This window comes from Salmo trutta, chromosome 4 (assembly GCF_901001165.1).
Source record: "Salmo trutta chromosome 4, fSalTru1.1, whole genome shotgun sequence".
Classification (NCBI taxonomy): Eukaryota; Metazoa; Chordata; class Actinopteri; order Salmoniformes; family Salmonidae; genus Salmo; species Salmo trutta.
Window position 1 is genome coordinate 6,682,162 of NC_042960.1, and position 23,852 is coordinate 6,706,013.

General features: G+C 44.3%; 1 protein-coding gene across 7 annotated transcripts in view; it reads right to left on the reverse strand.

Moving 5' to 3' along the window:
* The window catches only part of LOC115191754 (coronin-2B), a 55,455-nt gene that overhangs the window by 10,730 nt on the left and 20,873 nt on the right, over positions 1-23,852 (reverse strand). For 2 of the 7 annotated variants that reach the window (XM_029749627.1, XM_029749626.1), the window contains exons 1-6: positions 17,408-17,563; positions 9,235-9,435; positions 6,903-7,019; positions 6,380-6,529; positions 1,905-2,084; positions 1,109-1,225 (exon numbers count right to left, since the gene is read on the reverse strand). In XM_029749627.1, coding sequence (XP_029605487.1) covers positions 1,109-1,225; positions 1,905-2,084; positions 6,380-6,529; positions 6,903-7,019; positions 9,235-9,435; positions 17,408-17,548 — 906 coding nt within the window. In that variant the 5' untranslated portion in view covers positions 17,549-17,563. Of the gene's footprint in view, positions 1-1,108; positions 1,226-1,904; positions 2,085-6,379; positions 6,530-6,902; positions 7,020-9,234; positions 9,436-13,439; positions 13,458-17,407; positions 17,564-19,297; positions 19,651-23,852 lie in introns of those variants that run through there. The other 5 variants (XM_029749628.1, XM_029749631.1, XM_029749630.1 and 2 more) reach the window with 4 other exon arrangements.

The following is a 23,852-nucleotide window of genomic DNA, read 5'->3' on the forward strand; positions in this document are numbered from 1 at the left end:
AGAATGAAAAAGATTGACTGTTTAAAACCCCCTAATCTGTGTTGCAGTCATAATCTCCCCGCCCACTCAGAACCACACCAACATACATTGGTTGTTTTCAAATAGAATACTGGTTGTTGTGCAACAAACACATGCAGGGAGGAATCAGATGATAAATGACATAACCAAAACAGATACTATTTGGGGATTTTGCATGAAAGCATCCTGCAGGATTTCTAATGTGAGATACACCCATTTGGCACCAGAGGGAGCCGTTGTTTGATCCCAATAAAATGAAGTCACCACTAATTGACACTGATCTAAGGTCAGTTTTGAATTTGCCCCCCTGATTTGGGGAAGTAAGCTGTTCCTAGCACGCTTTCTCAGGGTCAGCCTCTACCAAAGTAAGATGAAGTTGCTCCTACACACTGCTCTAAGGTCAGTTTTACATATCCTTAATGGTTGATATCAGCAATTGTGGGTGAGACAGCTACTCCTAACAGTGTGGTTATGTACCTGGTCCCAGAGGGCCATCTGTCAACATGTAAACTGACCCTAGATCTGTGCCTAAGGGCAGCCTCTATCAGTAGTGTGGTTGTGTACCTACCTGGTCCCAGAGGGCCATCTGTCAACATGTAAACTGACCCTAGATCTGTGCCTAAGGGCAGCCTCTATCAGTAGTGTGGTTGTGTACCTGGTCCCAGAGGGCCATCTGTCAACATGTAAACTGACCCTAGATCTATGCCTAAGGGCAGCCTCTATCAGTAGTGTGGTTGTGTACCTGGTCCCAGAGAGCCATCTGTCAACATGTAAACTGACCCTAGATCTGTGCCTAAGGGCAGCCTCTATCAGTAGTGTGGTTGTGTACCTGGTCCCAGAGAGCAATCTGTCAACATGTAAACTGACCCTAGATCTGTGCCTAAGGGTAGCCTCTATCAGTAGTGTGGTTGTGTACCTGGTCCCAGAGGGCCATCTGTCAACATGTAAACTGACCCTAGATCTGTGCCTAAGGGCAGCCTCTATCAGTAGTGTGGTTGTGTACCTGGTCCCAGAGGGCCATCTGTCAACATGTAAACTGACCCTAGATCTGTGCCTAAGGGCAGCCTCTATCAGTAGTGTGGTTGTGTACCTGGTCCCAGAGGGCCATTTGTCTGTGGTTCCAGCGGGAGCTGCCGGTGGACAGCAGCATCTTGAGGTTCCCCAGGAACAGCACCTTGCTGGCTTTGTGGTTCTTACAGTTGGCCTCCTGAAAAAACAGCCGGAAACAAACAAATCAAAAAACTAAAAAGGTCTATGAGAAGAGGTTTATTTCGAAATGTTTTATTGAGTCTATATTTAACCAGATTGGTCAGAGATGAAATTATAATTTCAAGCAATGCCCTGGTCAGGAAGACACATGGGTGGATAGATAACCCTACAGAGTTGTTTTAACTAATGTATTCACATTACATCACAGTATGTGAGATGGTATGGGTATCATGCTCCTGGGGTTTCAGTAGTTTCAGAAGTGGTAAACAGTCTATTGGCGTCGGTATGAATATTTTAAACGTCAGCACATCGTGTCTGCACAAATAGGTCTTTGCAATATCACTGTGTCACTATCTGCACATTGCCACGTCAGCTGGTTTGAGGGGCGGAGGGGAGAGTGAGAACAGAGAGAACATGAGTCATGGGGTGGCTGGGTGGGTGCAGATCCCAGGGGTCTATGGGGCGGCCGATGGGGAGGTGTCAGTTTTGGCTGTGTGGTGCTTGAGGAGCGTGGAGGGGCACAGGACAAGGAGAGAAGGAGAATCCTAAGCACAATGTTGATATAAATAGTAATTCAATCACTGTTACCGAGGACAATGGCATTATGACAAAAAAATGTAATACTTGCATACAACTACAGACAAACACACAAACCCAGCAGCCCCACCCGTACAGACCTGTAGCAGGTTCCCAGTGCGTGGCTCTAGAACTCTGATCTTCTTGTCCTTGCAGGACGTGGCCAGCCTGCTGCCATCTGTATTGAAGGACATGGAGAGCACCACGTCAGTGTGGTGGCTGATGGTCCGCACCGGGTTCTTTATCACTGCCTCAGGGCTGTCCAGGTTCCAGATCATCACCTGGGGAAGGACACACACACATGTTATGAAATCAGATACTGAAAGTACAAACAGATTGACAAAGGATTTTCAATTCTGTAACTCGACAGGCGAGCAGGGTGTGTGTGTGAGGTCCCGGGTGGCGCAGCGGTCTAAGGCACTGCATCTCAGTGCTTGAGGTGTCACTACAGACCCTGGTTCGATTCCAGGTTGTATCACAACCGGCCGTGATTGGGAGTCCCATAGGGCGGGGCACAATTGGACCGGGGTAGGCCGCCATTGTAAATAAGAATTTGTTCTTAACTGACTTGCCTAGTTAAATAAAGGTAAAATGTGTGTGTTTTAATTTGTTTCCACCTAGGTCTGTGGCAGTCATGAAATTTTGTCAGCCGGTGATTGTGAAGCAAATAACTGCCGGTGTCACGGTAATTGACCGTTAATTAACATAAACACATTTAGCATCTCCTGTCTTCCACACATAGCCTACAAGCCACTGATAGAGACCTTTGGAACATCTACATTTTAAAAAGTCTAATAAATCCATGTAATATAGCCAACACCATCACAATAAATCCATTATTTATTTTAGACAGATCTAAAGAAATATGATAGGCCCTGATCTGGCTATGCCATATAGCTGTGGGCTACACTAGTTCATTTAGCAGACAAGATTTGCTTCGAATACGGTGGCATTATTTTATAGTATGAAGAATACAATTGAACATAGCTGAATAAAACAAAAAGGATATTTTCTCCAAGCGATTTGAGGGAGTGCGCACATGCGGATATTCTGTGATGAGCGGTTAACAAAGAAACAGGTACTCCTACATGCTTAATTTAGAGTTATTTATGTCATATGTGATACATATGTTTAGATTTTCAAAACATTCTAAGGCTGCATGATGTGACTAACGATGATTTGAAAAAAGTCACATGAAAGGCATGAGCTCTGCTTTGTTTTTTTGCGCAGGCAGTACATACTTCATCAGTCTCTCATTCACAATTTGACAAGCACTTGATAATGCCTCGAATTTCCCGGCTGCATCCCATTTGTGTGGCCGTAATGCCCCCTAAAAAAATCCATGCCTTTTACTCCCAGTGGCCTTTGTGCACTTGGGCTGAATATAATAATTATAATTCCCTCCTCCCAGCTGCGTGCCAAAGCACCTCTCACTCACATGGCTCTCCGTCACGTGATTGGGTCTTTCTCACAGGCTACAAGTGAAGACTGATACATCGTGGATGCAACTGCGCGCGCCCTTATCCAATTCCGAGGTGCATATTGAAGATATTGGAAGATCTGTCCAAATTTACTTTTTGTCACCCAACATGATGAGTAGGCCTAAAGAACAGCAAAAGCACTAGCTTATGTCAATCTACTATCTCCCATAGTACACAAGTTGACCTATTCTACTCAGTGCGAGAAATAAATATTCCAAACATAGTCTGGGACAGTTGTGGGATGCGATAGATCCCAAATTAATACAACCACTAGTATAAAAAAAAACTAAACTATTAAACTATTTCTTCACATTATAAGCACAGCAACGCACACACGGCTGTAGGCTGTAAGCGCAAATGCTCCATGAGCAGGAAAACACCATTCTCAAAAGTGACCACAAATGCAATTATGCACGTAATGCTTTTATTATAAAGGTGCATTTTTATGGTGAAAAGTGGATTAATGAGCTTCATTTTAAGAAGTTATTTGGCCACTTCAGTTGACACGAACCTTATCAAAACATATAGGTCTAGGGGCTAGGCTACATGAGGTGTGCGGCTAGGATTTCAAAAAGTTGCAAAAAAAAAGCATGTGCTGTTTCTTGCCTTATGCTGGGCATCATTGACAAGTGATAGGCTAATATTGTCACCCATCACACTATTGATTTAATCGTGTCTTTACCTGTACCGGGAAAAAAATATGTAATCTATGCACTTAAATAGCGAATGGAGGACGCTTTTTCCGTTGTTCATTTTCATGCCAGCCAGGTAGGCTATACTCCTGTTGTAAAGAGAAGCAATGTGCTTAATATTAGGAAAGTTGAGAAATAAATATAGTAGGCCTAGCCTATAGAAAGCTGATGGGACCCTCGTCTTTTTAATAGAGGCCATCACTCTGTTTTCTCACGCAATTGCATAGCCTATGGAAATGTTGCGCAACATAAGCTCATGGGCTCTCATGAAGTGTTTGATTAGATTTTCGATTACATTTGCATTGATGTCTGAGTGATTAGAGGGACAATAGAGTGCTGAGTCAGTTGTCAAGTTATGTAGGCTACTAATGACCATCAGCAGCATCAGAGCTTGGAGAAGCCTAATTACCATGACTAAAAAGGTCACATGGCATTTGACAGCCGTCATGACTCGTAATCGCCGGTGTGGCGGTAAAACGGTCACCGTAACAGCCCCACATTTTACTTGCATTTTTATACTGTAAATTCCTACATGGGCGTCTAATATTCAAGTACTGAGGAGCTCAACAGATTGCCAAGGAATCCTTAAAGGTCAACAAAGAGCAATGTTCATGTGTGGCAGACAGTGATCGATTTGGGCTCCGGTCCAAGGCACTGCATCTCAGATCTAGAGGTGTCACTACAGACCCTGGTTCGATTCCAGGCTGTATCATAACCAGGCGTGATAGGGAGTCCCATAGGGCGGCGCACAATTGGCCAAGCGTCGTTGGCCGTCATTGTAAATAAGAATTTGTTCTTAACTGACTTGCCTAGTTAAATAAAGGTTAAATAAAATAAAAATCGTGATGCTTACTGTTGCACTTTGCCAAGCAGATTAAGCTGCAGTAGAATGTGGTGACCCGTTTGGCTGCATTTCAACATTGATAGATTATTCCTGCCAACGCTATTTCCTGGTTAGCTCTCACTATTCTGTATATGTGGGATATATTACATTGAGTGTGTCTGAGTATCTGTATGCAAGTGTGTGTGAGCAGGAGTAGCTGTGAGGGTATATGGGTCTGAGTGTGTGTGTGTGTGTGTGTGTGTGTGTGTGTGTGTGTGTGTGTGTGTGTGTGTGTGTGTGTGACTTTTTCACATTTTGTTGAGCTACAATGATTCAAATGGATTTGTCATTTTTTGTCAACGATCTAAACATAATACTTGAATGTCAAAGTGGAAGAAAAATGTTAACATTTTATTTTATTAAATGGAAAATAAAACACGAATATATTTTGATTAGATAAGTATTTAACCCCTGAATCACCTTTGGCAGCTATTACAGCTGTGAGCCTTTCTGGGTAAGTCTCTAAGAGCTTTCCGTACAATATTTCCCTATTATTCTTTTTAAAATTCTTCAAGCTCTGTCAAGTTGGTTGTTAATCATTGCTAGACAGCCATTTTCAAGTCTTGCCATAGATTTTCAAGCCAATTGAAGTCAAAACTGTAACTAGGCCACTCAAGAACATTCAATGCTGTCTTAGTAAACTCCAGTGTATAGTTGGCCTTGCGTTTCGGTTATTGTCCTGCTGAAAGGTGTATTTGTCTCTCAGTGGCAGTTGGAAAGCAGACTGAATCAGGTTTTCCTCTTGAACCTTGCCTGTGCTTAGCTCTATCCCTTTTCTTTTTATCAAAACAAATTCCCTTGCCAATGACAAGCATACCCACAACATGCAGCCACCACTATGCTTGAAAGTATGAAGAGTGGTACTCAGTAATGTGTTGTGTTGGATTTTCTCCAAACATAATGCTTTGAATTCAGAACAAAAAGTTAATTTCTTTGCCACATATTTTGCAATATTACTTTAGTGCCTTATTGCAAACAGGATGCATGTTTTGGAATATTTTTATTCTTTACACTCTTCCTTCTTTTCACTCTGTCATTTAGGTTAGTGTTGGGGTGTAACTACAATGTTGTTGATCCATCCTCAGTTTTCTCCTATCACAGCCATTAAACTGGTTAAAATCTCTGAGCGGTTTCCTTCCTCTCCGTCAACTGAGTTAGGAAGGACGCCTGTATCTTTGTAGTGACTGGGTGTATTGATACACCATCCAAAGTACCAATCTACCAATTGGTGCCCTTTTTTGCGAGGCATTGAAAAACCTTCCTGGTTTTTGAATACTTATTGAGTCAAGACATTTCAGCTTTTCATTTTTAATTCATTTGTAAAAATGTCTAAAAACACAATTCCACTTTGACATTATGGGGTATTGTGTGTAGATAAGTGTCACAAAATCTCCATTGAATACATTTGAAATTCAGGCTGTAACACAACAAAATGTGAAAAAAGTCAAGGGGTGTGAATACTTTCTGAAGGCACTGTATACATGAGCTTGTGTATCTGAGGGTTAGTGTGTGTGTGTTACCTGGTAGTCATAGCCAGTGCTGAAGAGCACATTGTTGGCAGTAGGGTGCCACTCGATGAGGCCCACCCTGCGGCTGTGACCCTGCAGCTCCTTCCACGGCACCGTCAGGTTCTTCAGCACACCATGTGGAGGGATGTCCCACACCTTCACCTGTTAGAGCAACACACACACACACACACACACACACACACAAATACACATGCACACACAAGGACACACATAAAAAGTTACATACACACACATCAAAGCTAAACATTGACTAGAGCCAACTCACATAGTCAAACTGAAAGGTGAGGAATTTGAGACTGACCAGAGGCTAATTCATAACACACAAATAAGAGTTGTAACTCTCAAACATGTTACAGGTAGTAGTACAGGTCAAGACTTCAGACAGCTATTACCTAGGCCCTCCAGTTATCTTTGACTGTTTAATAGATGTTGCTCTAACCCCAGTTGGCTACTTAGTCAGTGGTATGAAATGAATGGAAAAGTGATTTTATGTGTGTGTGTGTACACTACTGACCGTGGAGTCCTCTGAGCAGGATGCTATACAGAAGTCGTTGAAGGGGTTCCATTTGATGTCCAGTACGTTACCTCTGTGGCCTGACACTTTGGGGTGAAGGGGGTCCACCTTCCCTGTCTGAATAACACAGACAGACAGACAGACAGACAGACAGACAGACAGACAGACAGACAGACAGACAGACAGACAGACAGACAGACAGACAGACAGACAGACAGACAGACAGACAGACAGACAGACAGACAGACAGACAGACAGACAGACAGACAGACAGACAGGGGGGGCAATAGAACATTACATCAGGTAGAAATGTGTAGGCTGGATACAGACTATACATAAAAAGACAAGGACTAATATTGAAGGTAAACAGGGGAAATCGCAAGATAAAATGTATATTCTTTACTCGAAGAAACCGATCAAAAAATATCCAGTATTCAAAGTCAGGGACAGAATTTGTCCAGGTAAACATGACGTAATCGGCATGCCAGCCATGAAAGAACCAAGTCTGACTCCTCTTTACAAGTCAGGACAGGCAGCCTACCTCAGCATACTGAATGACAACCTCACTACAGAGCTAACCAGCAAGTCTATGCAAGGCGGCATAGCAAACCCTTCACCTGCCTGAAGACAATTGAGCAACAGGCAATGACAGTAAGGAATAGTTCTCGAATAATTAACTTCAATACCCTAGCTGGCTAACATGATGGTAAAGGTGGTACATAAAGAAGTTATTTAAGAAAGAGTGTAAAAACAGTTTTAAAAGCCAACCTTATTGATATGTTTTATTCTTTAGGTGTCTGTCAACTCAGGAACTTCTTGAATAGATCTAGACATAATGTATCAAGATCAGCAACTTATGACAGAGGTGAGCATGTTGAGCAATGCTGGGGCGTGTTCACTATTCACCATTGTTTTTAACACAACATGTCTCTATTACACAATCCTTTTGGTATCAATCTGATTTGCATCAGACAATTCAAGAAGTTTAAGAATGCAGTAATCCAGGCCTGTCTTAGTCAGACTTACAGTAACTCAGTCTTATTCAGGCTCCCCTCACTAATGAGTCTGAAAAGATCCACTCACAGGAGTGTTGTGACAGGTGACTGACACAACACACATACACACACACTGCATGACATCATTGGTGTCCAGGAGGAGCATGGTGTGTGCATGTGTGTGCGTGTGTGTGTGTGCGTGTGTGTGTGTAGGTAAGGTGTGTGTGTGTGTAGGTAAGGTGTGTTTGTGATAGGGGGGTGAGCCCTGAAACGACATTAATGACTCAGTCTAAGAACATGCTATTAGAGAGAGAGATGGGTCATAGATGTATTAGATTATAGGGACCGAACGGTGTGTGTGTGCGCGCCTGTGTGTGTGTCGAGGTGGGGGGGGGGGGGGTCTCTGAGACAAGCCATAGTTTCAACTCCTTGCGACAGGTGGAGGGGGACATAGGTGAGTTATGTCATTCCTGAGTCCCCATGTAACTCCTGTCTGAGCCAAGAAGAGGAGTATGATAAATTCAGAGAGACCCCTTCAAGAAGAAAGCGGGAAAAAAGAAGGGAAAAGACAGGAAAAAAGGAAGAGGGAAAAGAGGGAGCGGTGGATCGAGAGCCTTTCTGATGAATCACTGCAAGGTCCTTGATAAATGAAAGCCTGTAAATTCAGCTGATGTTCAGGTGAAGAGGTCTGGAGGTGCTATAGCCGTACAGGGAGTTGAAAGAGAAAGCCAAGTTCAGTGGAGAGATCAACGCAATGCCTCCACTGATAAGAGGCTATACATAATAAGGACATCTTTATATACATCATTTACGAGTCAGATTGATTATTGATATCTAGACAGCAAAGGGAAGGAGGGAGAAAGAGTTTGTGGAGGGGTAACAAAATAAAGATGACAGGCGTTTTAGGAGGGAAAGTTATGGGTTAGACAGTTTAACTTTCCCTGCATTTTCTTTCTGTCTTTTTTTGCTGGTCTTTGGCTGGGGCGCTGTTTGAAGTGAATCCCCCCAAAACATCAGCCTTAGCAACAGACTACAGAGGGCTTGGAGGGATACCTCAAAATGAAAAGTCAAAGCTAAAACCAGAAGTTTTAGGTAATATAACGCAGCAGGGCATCTCATACAATATGTCCAGAATCTATCAAATGTAAAGACCCTCAAATACTCACTAATTCGCCAACAATGACATCACCATGTAGTTAGACGTTACCCCTAACGACTGACACAGGGTCATACATTCTGATCCCAGACCTGTGGTTATGAAAAACTTCTACCTCGACGAGAGAGAGAGAGATTTCACATCTATTTCTCAAAAAAAGCAAAGGTGGGCGGAGACTCACGTGATGGACAGAGAGGACCAGGAAGGCTCCACCCCCGGCGCACTCTGTGATGACGGCAATGAAACGCGGGTTGACGGCGCAGAAGTGGTTGTCGTGGACGCTCCGCGTGATGGGCACGCCATCGTAGCAGTTCTCCTTGGTGGCGGCCTTACCGAACACGTGGCGGAACTTGGAGCTGCGATACTGAGGACGCCATGTCATCTAGGATGGAGAGAGCAAGAGAGCGAGAGAAAATGTAGAATCCTGTTTTTTTGGATTAACATCATACATTACTACACAAACACATTAGGCAGAGCGGGAGACAAGGCAGAGGAGGGGAGAAGTAGGGAGAGAGAGATGGAGGAGGGGAGAAGGAGGGAGAGGGAGGAGAGGAGGAGAGAGAGGAAGAAGGGTCAATGAAGGAGAATTGCCTGTTCATCAAAGTTAATTTAATGGTGCCTTTAACAAGGTTGTTGATTGTTGGCCACGTGTACAACAAAACACAGATACAGAACTAGATATATGCCTTAAAGAGACAGCACTTCAGCCCAATCTTACCAGAGTGTGAGAGATCCATCTATGTCAACCAGACATAAAAAACATCCGAAAAGCAGGCCACCACATAACAGTTATTACAATCAAAATGGCAAGCTGCCCACTTCAATTGACATTCTGCATGGCGACAGGATAGATGGACCTATTGTAAAGCTGCACCCTAACACTGTCAACCACCACGGGGGATTGGAACCGTTTAGTAAAGTGAAGAGCAAGATAATCACTATTAGACCTCCCCCCAAACCGTAAGCCTCATTTTAGTCCATCCGCCTCTCTTCAGCCTGCACTTCAGGATCCTATCCATTAGGGAAAACGTTTTTCAACGGGAAGCTAAAAAGAGTGTTTCTTGTTGGACCAGGAAGTCCCTCCCTGTTTCAGTCTGTTTTAGTGTCTGTTAAAGCCAACCCAGCACTCCAGCTAGTGGATAAGTCATCTGTGTGAATCCTAGGCTAAGTGCCTGTGTGGAAGAACTTCTGGGACCCAGCCTGGCTAGCCAACATGCCTGTCTGCCTGCATGTCTATTACTGCTGCATGGTCATTATTTATGAATTAGAGGAGAGGCTGGTGGACCTGAGGTTACAGTACAGTAACAGTACAGGACCAAAACAGTGAGCAGGATGAAGTTGCCCCTATAGACGCTGATCTTAGGTCAGTGTTTCCCTCAAATGGTCAAGGTATGATGAGAGTAAACCGAAAGGTCGCTGGTTCGAAACCCGTGCTGACTAGGTGAGAAATCTGCCGGCATGGCCGTGAGCAAGGCACTTAACCCTAATTGCTCTGGATAAGAGCATCTGCTAAATTACTAAAATGTAAATAGGAGTAGAATGTAGTGGCTTCTCAAACACTGATCTAAGGTCAGTTTATCATTTTTCCCCCCAATGGTTAAAGTTAAAGGGTTTCGTGAGGGTTAACTGATTCTAGATCTGTGCCTAAAGGCAACCGCTATCTGGAGCCCAAAGGATATGGGCTGTTGTGTCACCTGGAAATGACCTATGGCTTAATGACATCATCCCTCTCTGTGTTTGGATGGAAGTGAGTTTTTTCTGGCGATGCAGATGGTGTCAGTAAAAATATATAAGGCAACGAGGAAAACAGAGTGACATCATTGTGGGGGGGAAAGAGGTAAAAATAACACACTGGGAGCCAGGCAGGCCAGTGGTTGGTTGGTGCGGGTGTGGCTTTAGTGGTGGTGGTTGGTTGGCCTCAACAGAAGCACAGAGGGGGAGAGAGAGAGAGGGGGAGAGAGAGAGAGGGGTGGGGGAAAGAGAGAGGGGGGAAAGAGAGAGGGAAGTAGAAACAGAAAGAGAGGAGACTCCAAGAGATAGAGAAAAAGAAAGAGAGAAACAGGGAATAAGATTTCCCATCCTTTAGCGCGTCTCAGTCTCTGTTTACGCGTGGCCCCGTCTTCTACCCCAGGGGTGAGCGTTTAGAGCGCCATGCGGTCACGCCCGAATGTTCTCTACCTGACGAGAGCTTCGTTAACCTTTTCAGGTGAGTGAATGAACCCAACCAGCCGTGGGACACAGATGGCTCACACTGATAATGCCATATCCCTGCAGCTACACTGCAAACAGCTAGCTGCCTAGATGAACTACACTAGTGGAAATAATGCATTGAGACTGCTGACAAATGTTTTTACCTCAAATGAACAAAAGCCAACACACAATCCCAAACAGTGAAATATCTCAATGCATGTCAAGACAGAAAGCAGGAATGTGTCTACCAGGTCCTGTGTGTAGGCGTTCATATTTACACCAACAACACAACGGTCCTATCAGACTGGGCCTATCTTCTCTCAGCTCTTTCTCTGGGCAACATCTGTGTCCTCAAAAGAAAGAGAAAGCAACAGCCAACAGCCATTTCCCATCCCTGTCAGTAGCAGTCAGAGACAGCAGCTCTCTAATACCCCTCAGTAAGAGCCTGTTGGGTGTAGCTGATAGTGTCAGCCTACTGCCTGTCAGTTTTGAGCCAATGAGAACAGGCTTGATGGGCCCTGTTGGAATTGGATGATGGCACGTTGATCATTGGTTGGCTCTGGGTGGTGTTCATAAGTGCACGCAATGGAAGAAAACAGAGTAAAACAGGGAGCTGGACTTATCCAATAAAATCACTCATTTTTGTTTTCCGTTGCACAACGTTTCGCTACAGTATTCCCTTATGAACACGACCCAGCTCCAACAAGGCTCTCTCCATTGGTTCAGCTGTAGAGAGTAAGTGAGTGTTGTAAGTGTTGGAGAAGAGCGTAAAAGTGCAATATGTGCCATGTAAGAAGGCTAACGTTTAAGTTCCTTGCTCAGAACGTGAGAACATATGAAAGCTGGTGGGTCCTTTTAACATGAGTCTTCAATATTCCCAGGTAAGAAGTTTTAGGTTGTAGTTATTATAGGAATTATAGGACTATTTGTCTCTATACGATTTGTATTTCATATACCTTTGACTATTGGATGTTCTTATAGGCACTTTAGTATTGCCAGTGTAACAGTATAGCTTCCGTCCCTCTCCTCGCTCCTACCTGGGCTCAAACCAGGAACACATCGACAACAGCCACCCTCGAAGCAGCGTTACCCATGCAGAGCAAGGGGAAAAACTACTCCAAGTCTCAGAGCGAGTGACGTTTGAAACGCTATCAGCGCGCACCCCGCTAACTAGTTAGCCATTACACCAGCCTAATCTTGGGAGTTGATAGGCTTGAAGTCATAAACAGCGCAATGCTTGAAGCACAGCGAAGAGCTGCTTGCAAAACGCACGAAAGTGCTGTTTGAATGAATGCTTACGAGCCTGCTGGTGCCTACCACCGCTCAGTCAGACTGCTCTATCAAATCATAGACTTAATTATAATATAATAAACACACAGAAATACGAGCCTTGGTCATTAATATGGTCGAATCCGGAAACTATCATCTCGAAAACAAAACGTTTTTCCTTTCAGTGAAATACAGAACCGTTCCATATTTTATCTAACGGGTGGCATCCCTAAGTCTAAATATTCCTGTTACATTGCACAACCTTCAATGTTATGTCATAATTATGTAAAATTCTGGCAAATTAGTTCGCAACGAGCCTGGCGGCCCAAACTGTTGCATATACCCTGACTCTGCGTGCAATGAACGCAAGAGAAGTGACACAATTTCACCTAGTTAATATTGCCTGCTAACCTGGATTTCTTTTAGCTAAATATGCAGGTTTAAAAATATATACTTCTGTGTATTGATTTTAAGAAAGGCATTGATGTTTATGGTTAGGTACAGTCGTGCAACGATTGTGCTTTTTTCGCAAATGCGCTTTTGCTAAATCATCCCCCGTTTGGCGAAGTCGGCTGTCTTTGTTAGGAAGAAATAGTCTTCACAGTTCGCAACGAGCCAGGCGGCCCAAACTGCTGCATATACCTTGACTCTGTTGCAAGAGAAGTGACACATGCTCCCTAGTTAAAAGAAATTCATGTTAGCAGGCAATATTAACTAAATATGCAGGTTTAAAAATATATACTTGTGTATTGATTTTAAGAAAGGCATTGATGTTTATGGTTGGAGCAACGTGTACCTAAGCGATTATATGCAACGCAGGACAGGCTAGATAAACTAGTAATATCATCAACCATATGTTGTTAACTAGTGATTATGATTGATTGATTGTTTTTTATAAGATAAGTTTAATGCTAGCTAGCAACTTACCTTGGCTTCTTACTGCATTCGCGTAACAGGCAGGCTCCTCGTGGAGTGCAATGTAAAGCAGCTGGTTAGAGCGTTGGACTAGTTAACCGTAAGGTTGCAAGATTGAATCCTGACAAGGTAAAAATCTGTCGTTCTGCCCCTGAACAAGGCAGTTAACCCACCGTTCTTAGGCCGTCATTGAAAAAAGAATGTATTCTTAACTGACTTGCCTAGATAAATAAAGGTGGGCGAAAAAAAAGAATCGGCCAAATCGGCGTCCAAAAATACCGATTTCCGATTGTTATGACAACTTGAAATCGGCCCAATTCAACAACATGATCCAGCCTAAAAAAAGCATTTAAACTCCTCTGTAACAGAGTCTACCATCAAAATGTGTAATTAATTCAGTGGCACTAACATATCTAGATGAAGCATGGGTTGTAGACTATTCCATGCCTCCGGTGCACAAGATGAGAAGGCAGTCTTGCCTAATAAGAGTGCATTACTATATACAGTATATAGGCCCTGGACAAAAGTAGTGCACTATAAAGGGAATAGGGTGCCATTTCAGACACAGACAAAGTGTGACAAGCCTCCAAGAGGAGAAAAAACCCCAACCCTTTTCCCAGAAATCCAGCCTGTAGTCATAGACTTCAAATACAGAGTTAAGTAGTGAGAGAAAGTGACAGTTCCATTTTGTGCTTTAACAGCAGGTAGGTACACAGCTTGGCTGCATGGTGGGGGTCTGAACAAGGAAATGATGACGAGTACAGATTATTCTATTTTTAACCATCTTGCTGATCAAAAGCCTTCCACTGCTCCAAAAATGTCAAATATTGTAAAGGCTGGATATCTCTTGCTGTATAATGGAGAGCAAGGTACATAAGATATAGAGCTAGCTCTATCAGTTGGACTGTAGAACATCTATTTTTGTCAACGGAGGTCTATAACCAATGACTCACAACTTCATATGGTAAAAGGGTGCTGTAAAAACCACTGTGAAACGCATCACAAAGACAAATGTAGAAGACCAATCTTAAGTTGCATTTTTCACGTCTTCATATTTCAGTGGCATTCAACCATCTGTTCTTTAATCCTGTGAGAGCTAGGTGCGTTACCGTCTCACCCTAGTCAGCTTGGTGTGTTCAGGACTCTCCACAGCCCCATGAGCCCTGGTCAAAAGTAGTGCACTATATAGGGAATGGGGTGATATTTGGGACACATCTCAAAGTTCAGAACAAGGAGGAGGGCAAAGTTCACATGCATTGACACTAATCCGGACGCTTATAAGAAATCCTGCTAACCCTCAGACAAACCATCAAACAGGCAAAGTGTCAATACAGGACTAAGATTGAATCGTACTACACTGGTTCTGATGCTCATCGGATGTGCAAGGGCTTGCAAACTATTACGGACTACAAAGGGAAACACAGCCACGAGCTGTCCAGTGACACGAGCCTACCAGATGAGCTAAATGTCTTTTATGCTCGCTTCAAGGCAAGCAACACTGAAGCATGCATGAGAGCACCAGCTGTTCCGGATGACTGTATGATTACACTTTCTATAGCCGATGTGAGCAAGACCTTTAAACAGGTCAACAAACACAAGGCTGCGGGGCCAGACGGATTACCAGGGCGTGTACCCAGAGCATACACAGACCAACTGGGAAGTGTCTTCACTGACATTTTCAACCGCTCCCTGACCCGAGTCAATAATACCTACGTTTCAAGCAGACCACCATAGTCCCTGTGCCCAAGAATGTGAAGGTAACCTGCCTAAATGACTACCGCACCGTAGCACTCACATCGGTAGCCATGAAGTGCTTTGAAAGGCTGGTTAGTGCTCACAACAACACCATCATCCCGGAAACCCTAGATCCAATTTGCATACCGCACCAACACATCCACAGATGACGCAATCTCAATCACACTCCACACTGCCCTTTCCCACCTGGACAAACTCAACACCTATGTGAGAATGCTGTTCATTGACTACAGCTCAGCGTTCAACACCATAGTGCCCATAAAGCTCATCACTAGGCTAAGGATCCTGGGACTAAACACCTCCCTCTGCAAACCCTCATGTACTCCCTGTTCACCCACGACTGCGTGGCCAAGCACGACTCCAACACCATCATTAAGTTTGCTGATGACACAACAGTGGTAGGCCTCATCACCGACAACGATGAGTCAGCCTATAGGGAGGATCAGAGACCTGGCAGTGTGGTGCCAGGACAACAACCTCTCCCTAAATGTTAGCAAGACAAATGAGCTGATCGTGGACTACAGGAAAAGGAGGGCCGAACAGGCCTCCATTAACATCGACGGGGCTGTAGTGGAGCGGGTTGAGAGTTTCAAGTTCCTTGGTGTCCACATCACCAACAAAATATCATGGTCCAAACACACAAAGACAGTCGTGAAGAGGGCACGACAACACCTTTTCCCCCTCAGGAGACTGAAAATATTTGCCATGGGTCCCCAGATCCTCAAAAAGTTCTACAGCTGCACCATCGAGAGCATCCTGACTGGTTGCATCACTGCCTGGTATGGCAACTGCTCGGCATCTGTAAGGCGCTACAGAGGGTAGTGCGTACAGCCCAATACATCACTGGGGCCAAACTTCCTGCCATCCAGGACCTATTTACTAGGCGGTGTCAGAGGAAGGCACAAAAAAATTGTCAAAGACTCCAGTCACCCAAGTCATAGACTGTTCTCTCTGCTACCGCACGGCAAGCGGTACCGGAGCGCCAAGTCTAGGTCCAAAAGGCTCCTTAAGAGCTTCTACCCCCAAGCCATAAGTCTGCTGAATAATTAATCAAATGGCCACCCAAAATATTTACATTCACCCCACCAGACTTTGTTTTTACACTGCTGCTACTGGCTGTGCATTATCTATGTATAGTCACTTTACCCCTACCTACATGTACAAATTACTTTGACTAACTTGTAGCCCCGCACATTGACTTGGTACCGGTACCCCCTGTATATAGCTTCATTATTGTTATGTAATCTTATTGTTAGTTTTTATTTAAAAAATGTATTTAGCAAATATTTTCTTAACTCTTAGGCCGTCATTGAAAAAATATTTTCTTAACTTTCTTGAACTGCATTGTTGGTTAAGGGCTTGTAAGTAAGAATTTCATGGTAAGGTCTACACCTGTTGTATTCGGTGGATGAGACGAATAACATTTTTAAAAATTTGATCTCTCTATTTACCTCTGTGGCTAAGATGGACTACAGACTCCCAGTTAGAATGCCATGCCTGAAGCTGGAGGCACCATGACACCTTCCACCCACCTTCAACATCTCTGACATCTATCACTGATCTCTCTCTCTAAGGATCATGTCACCTCACAACTCCCTTCACCACCCTCACAGCCTAACTACAACTCCCTCACAGCCAAACTACAACTCCTTCACAGCCAAACTACAACTCCCTCACAGCCAAACTACAACTCCCTCACAGCCAAACTACAACTCCCGCATAGACAAACTACAACTCCCTCCGCCACCCTCACAGCCTAACTACAACTCCCTCACAGCCAAACTACAACTCCTTCACAACCAAACTACAACTCCCTCACAGCCAAACTACAACTCCCTCACAGCCAAACCACAACTCCCTCACAGCCAAACTACAACTCCCTCACAGCCAAACTACAACTCCCTCCACCACCCTCACAGCCAAACTACAACTCCCTCTGCCCCCCTCACAACCAAACTACAACTCCCTCTGCCCCCTCACAACCAAACTACAATTCCCTCTGCCCCCTTCACAACCAAACTACAAATCTCTCACCTTTACTTCAACTTAATGTCTTGTCTTATGTTTATATGGTTTAGGAAAATATGTTACTATTAAACTATCTTTCCACTGATGCTTCCACTATGAGAGCCTGTTAAAGGGGGAGTAGTGGAGGAGGGGGTAAGGTGGGAGAAGAGTGAGGAGGAAGGGGGAAATAGAGTGAGGGCTGTTGCTGGGTCGCCTACCATGTTTTGTAAGCGCTCAAAGGGAAACACGAGCCAGGGAATGTCCAGGTCTGTGTGTGTGTCTACGTTCCTGTCTGACATGACATGGTACTCAGACGACAGCCGCGCGCTACAGGCTTTCTCCCTGGAAGAGAAGGCCATGCAGCCTAGGTAACACAATAACAGCCCAACACTATAGAATGTACATGGAAAACAGGAATGTACTATAGAAGGAGATGCCTTGATGGGGGCGAGTGGTGTGTGTGTGTGTGTGTGTGTGTAGTCTGGCTACAGACCATGCGGTAAGAAAGAGCATTTTGAGCTTGTGGAGGACCTGCAGCAGGTGAAATGTTATACTAGAGAGAGAGAGAGCTTGGGCCTTGCAGCACTATCAATGGGCAAACTCCCACTACAGGACAATGTGTGTGTTGAAGTGTGCAAGCATCTGTATATAGGCTGCACGCCATACAGAACGAATGCTAATTCTGAATGAACAACAGTCAGTTGTTTCCCAGTTGATTTTGTATGCATTAACATGCGTTTGTGCACCTGCGTGTGTGCGTGCGAGTCGGAGCATTCTTAGAATGCTAGAAATGTATGCATACGACTGCTGCCAATATGCAAAGTCAATGGTATTGACCGCCATTGAAGCACAGAGGAAGTATGCATGCGGAAATAACACGCATGCATGGCTTGCACAAGCAAACAGATAGCCTATAGTCCTCCTATGGCCAAACAACTTCCCTATACAGTATACAGGTGTAGTGCCAAACTACTGTCAACACTCACTCACCACTTCCTACATGTTGATACACCCTGGTAAAGTCTGGTAAAACATCCTTTTAAAAGTTTCAAAAGCAGAACACCAGGCAATGAAATCCTGGTATTATGCGGGTTCAGATAGCAATATAAAGTGCTGCTTTGTGTGCAGATCTTTAAGCCGTAGGGATATCTCCAGTGACAGGAGTAGATTTAATGATTAACTAATGGGTGAATTAGGTGAGCAGGGTGTGGTGTGTCCAACAATGGGACTATGCCTATATCTACACGTTACTTCTCCCATTGTAGACCAATGCAACCCTTTACAGTACAAATCAATCAGAAGGCTATGCTATCCCACTTCAGCACACACACACACACACACACACACACACGCACAGCCTTAACATGACTGAGAAATGGGACCCAGAGCTTGATGAATAGGTCTTGTGCGTCTTGTGTGTCTTCCATAGTTCAGTGGCAGAGAGCCTTAGATGACCCAACCATAAAAACCATCTGTGATTTAACACTTGACTGACTCAGTATAGGGATGATGTCATGTTCACTATTCTAAAACTGTAACAGCTCCTTCTTCACGTTCCCTTTTCGGTTTAGTCAGAGTCAGCAGGATTATGCTGCCGTTGGCGATGTGCGTGAATAATTACTTTGTAATTACAACTTCGTAGAGCTTTGCCAACAGGATCTTTTAAAAATACTATGCACGGATGCGCACACACACACACAAACACACACACTTTAAACGCTCCCTAGAGGTGTTAGGTGTATCTTGTTGGAGCCTGCCTCAGCTCCTCAGGAGCCAGAAAACTGCACACTGTAATCCCCCTGTCCCACACACACACACACACACACACACACACACACACACACACACACACACACACACACACACACACACACACGACTGTCAAGCCCTGGGGTGAGCTCACTCACGCCAACAAACACGCTGCCACACAAACGTTACAGGAAGAGAGAGGTAGAGATGAAAGGACAGGAAACTAAAGGAATGAGAGGTAGTGAAGAGGAGAGACAGAAAGAAGGAGCAAGTATCAAAGATAAAGACAGACAGTATGAGTGAACAGCCGAAAGTGAAAAAGACCTGTCATTCCCTCTGTCTGAATGAAGCCTACTCACCCTGTCTAGTCAGTGTGGGATGGCAGGCAGGCCAACTGAGAGGAGAAAAAGAGAAGAGCTCCTTGAGAGAGAGAGAGAGCAGGTGCTGTCTATATGTCACGTCTAGATGGCTTGCCTCTGTAAATCTCTCTTCTCTCCCGTCTCGCTCTCTGAGGCACATGGAGCAAGCCAGCCTCCTACAACACAGGCTTCAAAGAGTACAGCCACTGAGTGATATCATCCAACTCTTTACAGCCCAAGCCCTTACAGTCCTGCTGCTGGAGTCCAACCAGAGCTCATCCAACTCTCTCTGGGTAGAGCAGTACACCAGTTCTACGGACACAAAGTTCAGTACACAGTAGCTGGTGGTCACTGTAAGCAGGAGAGAGCATGATTGTGCGTGTGTGTGTACACTCCCTAAAAGGGTGGTGCCTAACCCAGTGATGAAGAGAAGCAGGGAGGAGCTCTGAGAGGGAAAGATCCTCCGATCGCCACTCCCTCTGCCTTCACTCCTCCTCCACAGTATTGGTTCAATCAGGATTCCTCCCTCTATCTTGGAGCCGCCACAACCAGAGATAGAGAGAACGGGACAAAACCAGTAATCAACCAGAGATGGAGAGAACGGGACAAAACCAGTAATCAACCAGAGATAGAGAGAACAGGACAAAACCAGTAATCAACCAGAGATGGAGAGGACGGGACAAAACCAGTAATCAACCAGAGATAGAGAGAACAGGACAAAACCAGTAATCAACCAGAGATGGAGAGAACAGGACAAAACCAGTAATCAACCAGAGATAGAGAGAACGGGACAAAACCAGTAATCAACCAGAGATGGAGAGAACAGGACAAAACCAGTAATCAACCAGAGATAGAGAGAACAGGACAAAACCAGTAATCAACCAGAGATAGAGAGGACGGGACAAAACCAGTAATCAACCAGAGATGGAGAGAACGGGACAAAACCAGTAATCAACCAGAGATGGAGAGAACAGGACAAAACCAGTAATCAACCAGAGATAGAGAGGACGGGACAAAACCAGTAATCAACCAGAGATGGAGAGAACGGGACAAAACCAGTAATCAACCAGAGATAGAGAGAACGGGACAAAACCAGTAATCAACCAGAGATAGAGAGAATGGGACAAAACCAGTAATCAACCAGAGATAGAGAGAACGGGACAAAACCAGTAATCAACCAGAGATGGAGAGAACGGGACAAAACCAGTAATCAACCAGAGATAGAGAGAACAGGACAAAACCAGTAATCAACCAGAGATGGAGAGAACAGGAAAAAACCAGTAATCAACCAGAGATGGAGAGAGCAGGACAAAACAAGTAATCAACCAGAGATAGAGAGGACGGGACAAAACCAGTAATCAACCAGAGATAGAGAGAACGGGACAAAACCAGTAATCAACCAGAGATAGAGAGAACAGGACAAAACAAGTAATCAACTAGAGATGGAAAGAACGGGACAAAACCAGTAATCAACCAGAGATGGAGAGAACGGGACAAAACCAGTAATCGACCAGAGATAGAGAGAACGGGACAAAACCAGTAATCAACCAGAGATAGAGAGAACAGGACAAAACCAGTAATCAACCAGAGATGGAGAGAACAGGAAAAAACCAGTAATCAACCAGAGATGGAGAGAGCAGGACAAAACAAGTAATCAACCAGAGATAGAGAGGACGGGACAAAACCAGTAATCAACCAGAGATAGAGAGAACGGGACAAAACCAGTAATCAACCAGAGATAGAGAGAACGGGACAAAACCAGTAATCAACCAGAGATAGAGAGAACGGGACAAAACCAGTAATCAACCAGAGATAGAGAGAACGGGACAAAACCAGTAATCAACCAGAGATGGAGAGAACGGGACAAAACCAGTAATCAACCAGAGATAGAGAGAACAGGACAAAACCAGTAATCAACCAGAGATGGAGAGAACAGGAAAAAACCAGTAATCAACCAGAGATGGAGAGAGCAGGACAAAACAAGTAATCAACCAGAGATAGAGAGGACGGGACAAAACCAGTAATCAACCAGAGATAGAGAGAACGGGACAAAACCAGTAATCAACCAGAGATAGAGAGAACAGGACAAAACAAGTAATCAACTAGAGATGGAAAGAACGGGACAAAACCAGTAATCAACCAGAGATGGAGAGAACGGGACAAAACCAGTAATCGACCAGAGATAGAGAGAACGGGACAAAACCAGTAATCAACCAGAGATAGAGAGAACAGGACAAAACCAGTAATCAACCAGAGATGGAGAGAACAGGAAAAAACCAGTAATCAACCAGAGATGGAGAGAGCAGGACAAAACAAGTAATCAACCAGAGATAGAGAGGACGGGACAAAACCAGTAATCAACCAGAGATAGAGAGAACGGGACAAAACCAGTAATCAACCAGAGATAGAGAGAACGGGACAAAACCAGTAATCAACCAGAGATAGAGAGAACGGGACAAAACCAGTAATCAACCAGAGATGGAGAGGACGGGACAAAACCAGTAATCAACCAGAGATAGAGAGAACAGGACAAAACCAGTAATCAACCAGAGATAGAGAGGACGGGACAAAACCAGTAATCAACCAGAGATGGAGAGAACGGGACAAAACCAGTAATCAACCAGAGATGGAGAGAACAGGACAAAACCAGTAATCAACCAGAGATAGAGAGGACGGGACAAAACCAGTAATCAACCAGAGATGGAGAGAACGGGACAAAACCAGTAATCAACCAGAGATAGAGAGAACGGGAAAAAACCAGTAATCAACCAGAGATAGAGAGAACGGGACAAAACCAGTCATCAACCAGAGATGGAGAGAACAGGAAAAAACCAGTAATCAACCAGAGATGGAGAGAGCAGGACAAAACAAGTAATCAACCAGAGATAGAGAGGACGGGACAAAACCAGTAATCAACCAGAGATGGAGAGAACGGGACAAAACCAGTAATCAACCAGAGATAGAGAGAACAGGACAAAACCAGTAATCAACCAGAGATAGAGAGAACAGGACAAAACCAGTAATCAACCAGAGATGGAGAGGATGGGACAAAACCAGTAATCAACCAGAGATAGAGAGGACAGGACAAAACCAGTAATCTACCAGAGATAGAGAGAACAGGACAAAACCAGTAATCAACCAGAGATGGAGAGGACGGGACAAAACCAGTAATCAACCAGAGATGGAGAGGACGGGACAAAACCAGTAATCAACCAGAGATAGAGAGAACGGGACAAAACCAGTAATCAACCAGAGATAGAGAGAACAGGACAAAACCAGTAATCAACTAGAGATGGAGAGAACGGGACAAAACCAGTAATCAACCAGAGATAGAGAGAACAGGACAAAACCAGTAATCAACTAGAGATGGAGAGAACGGGACAAAACCAGTAATCAACCAGAGATGGAGAGGACGGGACAAAACCAGTCATCAACCAGAGATAGAGAGAATGGGACAAAACCAGTAATCAACCAGAGATAGAGAGAACGGGACAAAACCAGTAATCAACCAGAGATGGAGAGGATGGGACAAAACCAGTAATCAACCAAAGATAGAGAGGACGGGACAAAACCAGTAATCAACCAGAGATGGAGAGGACGGGACAAAACCAGTAATCAACTAGAGATGGAGAGAACGGGACAAAACCAGTAATCAACCAGAGATGGAGAGGACAGGACAAAACCAGTAATCAACCAGAGATAGAGAGAACGGGACAAAACCAGTAATCAACCAGAGATAGAGAGGACGGGACAAAACCAGTAATCAACCAGAGATGGAGAGAACGGGACAAAACCAGTAATCAACCAGAGATAGAGAGGACGGGACAAAACCAGTAATCAACTAGAGATAGAGAGGACGGGACAAAACCAGTAATCAACTAGAGATGGAGAGAACGGGACAAAACCAGTAATCAACCAGAGATGGAGAGAACGGGACAAAACCAGTAATCAACCAGAGATAGAGAGGATGGGACAAAACCAGTAATCAACCAGAGATGGAGAGGACGGGACAAAACCAGTAATCAACTAGAGATGGAGAGAACGGGACAAAACCAGTAATCAACCAGAGATAGAGAGGACGGGACAAAACCAGTAATCAACTAGAGATGGAGAGAACGGGACAAAACCAGTAATCAACTAGAGATGGAGAGAACGGGACAAAACCAGTAATCAACCAGAGATAGAGAGAACAGGACAAAACCAGTAATCAACCAGAGATAGAGAGGACGGGACAAAACCAGTAATCAACCAGAGATAGAGAGAACATGACAAAACCAGTAATCAACCAGAGATAGAGAGAACAGGACAAAACCAGTAATCAACCAGAGATAGAGAGGACGGGACAAAACCAGTAATCAACCAGAGATAGAGAGAACAGGACAAAACCAGTAATCAACCAGAGATGGAGAGGACGGGACAAAACCAGTAATCAACCAGAAATAGAGAACGGGACAAAACCAGTAATCAACCAGAGATAGAGAGAACAGGACAAAACCAGTAATCAACCAGAGATAGAGAGAACAGGACAAAACCAGTAATCAACCAGAGATAGAGA